Raw genomic sequence first — 3,545 nt, forward strand, 5'->3', positions numbered from 1 at the left:
ATCAGCACAGATTTGGGAAACGGGCTCAAAGCAAGCAGGCTTTTCCAAGCTGCTCTTCATGAGGAAGCTCAGTAAGGAGTGATTTCCCAGCCTGGGGGCTGGAATGGGGCTGGGAGGAGTGACCAGAGGGGCTCCCACCTGGGCAGTTCCTCTGCCCCCAGGGTCTTGCACCACTTCCTCAGCACCTGCTGTGTCCAGGGCAGGTCTGTGCCCCACAGTGGGGACACTGCCCTGGCTGCTCCTGGGGCTGGGGACTCCCCTGTGCCCCAGCTCAGCCTGGCATGGGCTACCCCGGCCTCTCCTTGCCTGGTGAATCGAGGGCAAAGCACGAGGCAGGTTTGGTTCCTGGCAGGGTCTGGCTCCCCTCGGGATGGGTGCTGTGGGCTGTGCTCCCACCCTGGCAGGGCTTGGCATTCCAGACCGGGATGTTCCGTATCAGGATGCTCCGTGCTGGGATGCTCTGGATGGGGAGAATGCTCCGTCCCGGGATATCCCGGCCCCGGCGGCTGCTTTAAGGGGAGGGACGGAAGCCTGACCCGTCCCCGAGCTCGGCCGGGCCTTTGAAGCCTCCGCAGACCGCCCGAGCCCGGGTCCGACCCGCCGGGGCCGCCATGGGCTCCCTGGGGCGCTGCCTGGTCCGGAGCCTCCCGCGGGGGCGGCCGGGCCTGAGCCCCCCCGGGCCCCGCTGCTACGGCTCCGGTGAGACCCGGCCCCGTCCCTGTCCTGCCCTGGGCACCCTTCCCTCATCCCTGTCCTACCCCTGGGGACCCTGTCCCCATCCCCATCCTGTCCCCAGTCCCCTGCCTGTGCTGCCCCTCAGGGCTCCTGCTCCCATCCTGTCCCCATGGTGCCCCATCCCCTCTCCGTGCCCGCGGTCCCCCAGCGCCCGTCCCTCCATCCCGGGCGGGTGGCGGCTCCCTTGCGAGTCGGTGCCAGGGTCTGCTGTCCCCAGCCCCGTGTGCCGGCATGGGGCAGAGGCCGGAGCTGGCGCTCCCTGAAGGTTCCAAGGGGTTTGGTGTCCCCAGGACTGGGATGGGGGGACTCCTGTGCTGTCCTGCAGTTCAGCAGTGCCCAGGGCAGCGGGTGAGCTCATGGGGTCGGTTCCTCCGGCTCTGTCCCCGCCAGCATTGGGGCCACCCGGCCTCGCAGCCCGGGACGCGTCCCCGAAGCCTGGGATTGGCAGTGAAGTGTCCTCTCTCCCTTCCCCTCCTTCCTGTCCCCTCTGTCCCTCCAGCGGACGGGATGCGCTGTCCCTCGGGGACTTCTGTCCCCTCCCGCGGCGCAGCTGTGGCAGAGCCAGCGGCGGGGCGAGCCGCTGCTGCCCCACGGCGCTCGATTTTCCTCTCCACCAGCGGAGGGCGGTGACCAGGGACCCTCCGGGCAGGGGGAAGGACCCGGGGCCAAGAAGAAGACGGAGTCCCCAGCACCGGGACACGGCAGAGACATCCCTGGCTTAAAGGCTCTTTCCTGGCCATGGACACGTCCCCAACACCCACCAGGGCTTTGTGGCACGAACCCTGGCACCCCGCCAGCCTGGGAGGCACAGCTTGTCCAGGGGACACGGCCCCGGGATGGGATGGGGACAGGGACGGGGGCCGAGTACAAGCCGTGGTGCCGCGGGGACAGCTTGGGCTCCTGCTGCCACCGGGGCCGTGTCTGGCGGGGTCCCGTGTCCCGCGGTGGTGACAGTGACCCGCGGTCCCCCCGCAGCCCCCCCGGCGCTGCAGGAGAAGACGCTGGTGGTGGCCAAGCCGGACGCGGTGCAGCGGCGGCTGCTGGGGGACATCATCCGGCGCTTCGAGCGCCGCGGCTTCAAGCTGGTGGCCATGAAGCTGCTCCAGGTAGCCGGGCCCGGCGGGGAACGCTGCTCCAGGCGGGGAGGGGAGTGGGGGTGGCCGGGGGGCAGTGCCCGGGTGTCACTGTCACCGCCGCTGCCTCAGGCGGACCGGAGGCTCGTGGAGCAGCACTACGAGCAGCTGCGGCTGAAGCCCTTCTACCCCGCGCTCGTCGCCTACATGACCTCGGGGCCGGTGGTGGCCATGGTGAGGGGACAGCGCGGGGACGGCGGGGCCGGCGGGGCCGGCGGAGGTGGCGGGGGCTCAGCTGTCCCTGTCCCGCAGGTGTGGGAGGGCTACAACGCGGTGCGGTGTGTGCGGGCCATGGTTGGGGACAGCGGCGCCGTGGGGACCATCCGGGGCGATCTCAGCGTGCACATCACCAGGTAGGGCCGCGGGCAGCGGGAGCCCTCGGCCGTGGCACTGTCCCCATCCCTGTCCCCTCACAGGAACCTGGTCCATGCCAGTGACTCCGTGGAGACGGCCCAGCGGGAGATCGGCTTCTGGTTCCCGCGGGACGAGCTGGTGGCCTGGGACAGCAGGGACAGGGACAACATCTACGGGCTCTAGGGCCAGCCCCCGGCCTGGGGGGGCCCCCGCCCCCCAATAAACCCCGGTGCCTCCAGCTCTGACTCCTGTCTCCTCCTTCGGATGGCACCAGCAAGTGCTGGGGGGCTCTGGGAGGCACTGGAATGTCCCCAGGGGGCACTGGGGTGGTACTGGGAAGCTCTGGGAGGCACTGGGATGTCCCCAGAGGGCACTTGGGTGGTACTGGAGAGCTCTGGGAGGCACTGGGATGTCCCCAGAGGGCACTGGGGTGGTACTGGGAAGCTCTGGGAGGCACTGGGCTGTCCCTAGGGGGCACTGGGGTGGTACTGGGAAGCTCTGGGAGGCACTGGGATGTCCCCAGGGGGCACTGGGGTGGTACTGGAGAGCTCTGGGAGGCACTGGGATGTCCCCAGAGGGCACTGGGGTGGTACTGGGAAGCTCTGGGAGGCACTGGGATGTCCCCAGAGGGCACTGGGGTGGTACTGGAGAGCTCTGGGAGGCACTGGGGTGGTACTGGGAAGCTCTGGGAGGCACTGGGATGTCCCCAGAGGGCACTTGGGTGATACTGGGAAGCTCTGGGAGGCACTGGGATGGTACCAGGGGGCTCTGGGAGGCACTGGGATGTCCCCAGAGGGCACTGGGGTGATACTGGGAAGCTCTGGGAGGCGCTGGGGTGGTACCAGGGAGCTCTGGGATGCACTGGGATGTCCCCAGAGGGCACTTGGGTGTTACAGGAAGGCCCTGGGAGGCACTGGGTGAGCCATGGATGGCACTGGAATGTCTCTAGAGGCCACTGGGGTGGTACTGGGAAATCCTAGAAGACACTGAGCGGTGTTGGGAAGCTCTGGGATATCACTGGTCCATCTGTGGAAAGTACTGGGAAGCTTTGTGAGGCACTGGGATGTCCATGGGTGGCACTGGGCTCATTCTGGGATGCACTGGGATGTCCCTGGGAGCACTAGGGTGGTACTGGGAGACTCTGGGAAGCTCTGGGTGTTCCTGGGAGGCACTGGGTCGGTACTGGGAAGCTCTGTGAGAAACTGGGATGGTGCTGGGAAGCTCTGGGATGAACTGGGCTGTCTCTAGGAGCACTGAGGCAGGACTGGGAAATTCGGGAAGGCCCTGGGATGTCCCTGGGAGCACTGGAACAGGACTGGGAGG

At 68.1% G+C, this 3,545-nt stretch overlaps 1 protein-coding gene across 6 annotated transcripts; it reads left to right on the plus strand.

The window, feature by feature from the left end:
* The first annotated feature begins 540 nt into the window (after positions 1 to 540).
* On the plus strand, positions 541 to 2,460 carry LOC116451948 (nucleoside diphosphate kinase, mitochondrial-like). Of its 6 annotated transcripts, none has more exons than XM_032125961.1 (5): positions 541 to 699; positions 1,711 to 1,841; positions 1,941 to 2,042; positions 2,121 to 2,221; positions 2,285 to 2,460. In XM_032125961.1, exons 1-5 carry the CDS (start codon positions 612 to 614, stop codon positions 2,403 to 2,405), a joined length of 543 nt encoding a protein of 180 aa, XP_031981852.1. In that variant the 5' UTR covers positions 541 to 611; the 3' UTR covers positions 2,406 to 2,460. The 6 variants fall into 6 exon arrangements, with proteins under 6 accessions (XP_031981852.1, XP_031981849.1, XP_031981848.1 ...); XM_032125958.1 differs by having other exon boundaries at positions 609 to 1,083; positions 1,235 to 1,841; XM_032125959.1 differs by having other exon boundaries at positions 612 to 699; positions 1,353 to 1,841.
* Positions 2,461 to 3,545: the final 1,085 nt, after the last annotated feature.

Source organism: Corvus moneduloides, chromosome 16, assembly GCF_009650955.1.
Source record: "Corvus moneduloides isolate bCorMon1 chromosome 16, bCorMon1.pri, whole genome shotgun sequence".
Classification (NCBI taxonomy): Eukaryota; Metazoa; Chordata; class Aves; order Passeriformes; family Corvidae; genus Corvus; species Corvus moneduloides.

Bases quoted from the DNA above. Each gene is read 5' to 3' on its own strand.
- LOC116451948 (XM_032125957.1), top strand. From the start codon at position 1,572: ATGGGATGGGGACAGGGACGGGGGCCGAGTACAAGCCGTGGTGCCGCG. The intron at 2,043-2,120 runs GTGAGGGGACAG...CCTGTCCCGCAG, and splicing joins CGGGGCCGGTGGTGGCCATG to GTGTGGGAGGGCTACAACGC. The intron at 2,222-2,284 runs GTAGGGCCGCGG...GTCCCCTCACAG, and splicing joins CTCAGCGTGCACATCACCAG to GAACCTGGTCCATGCCAGTG.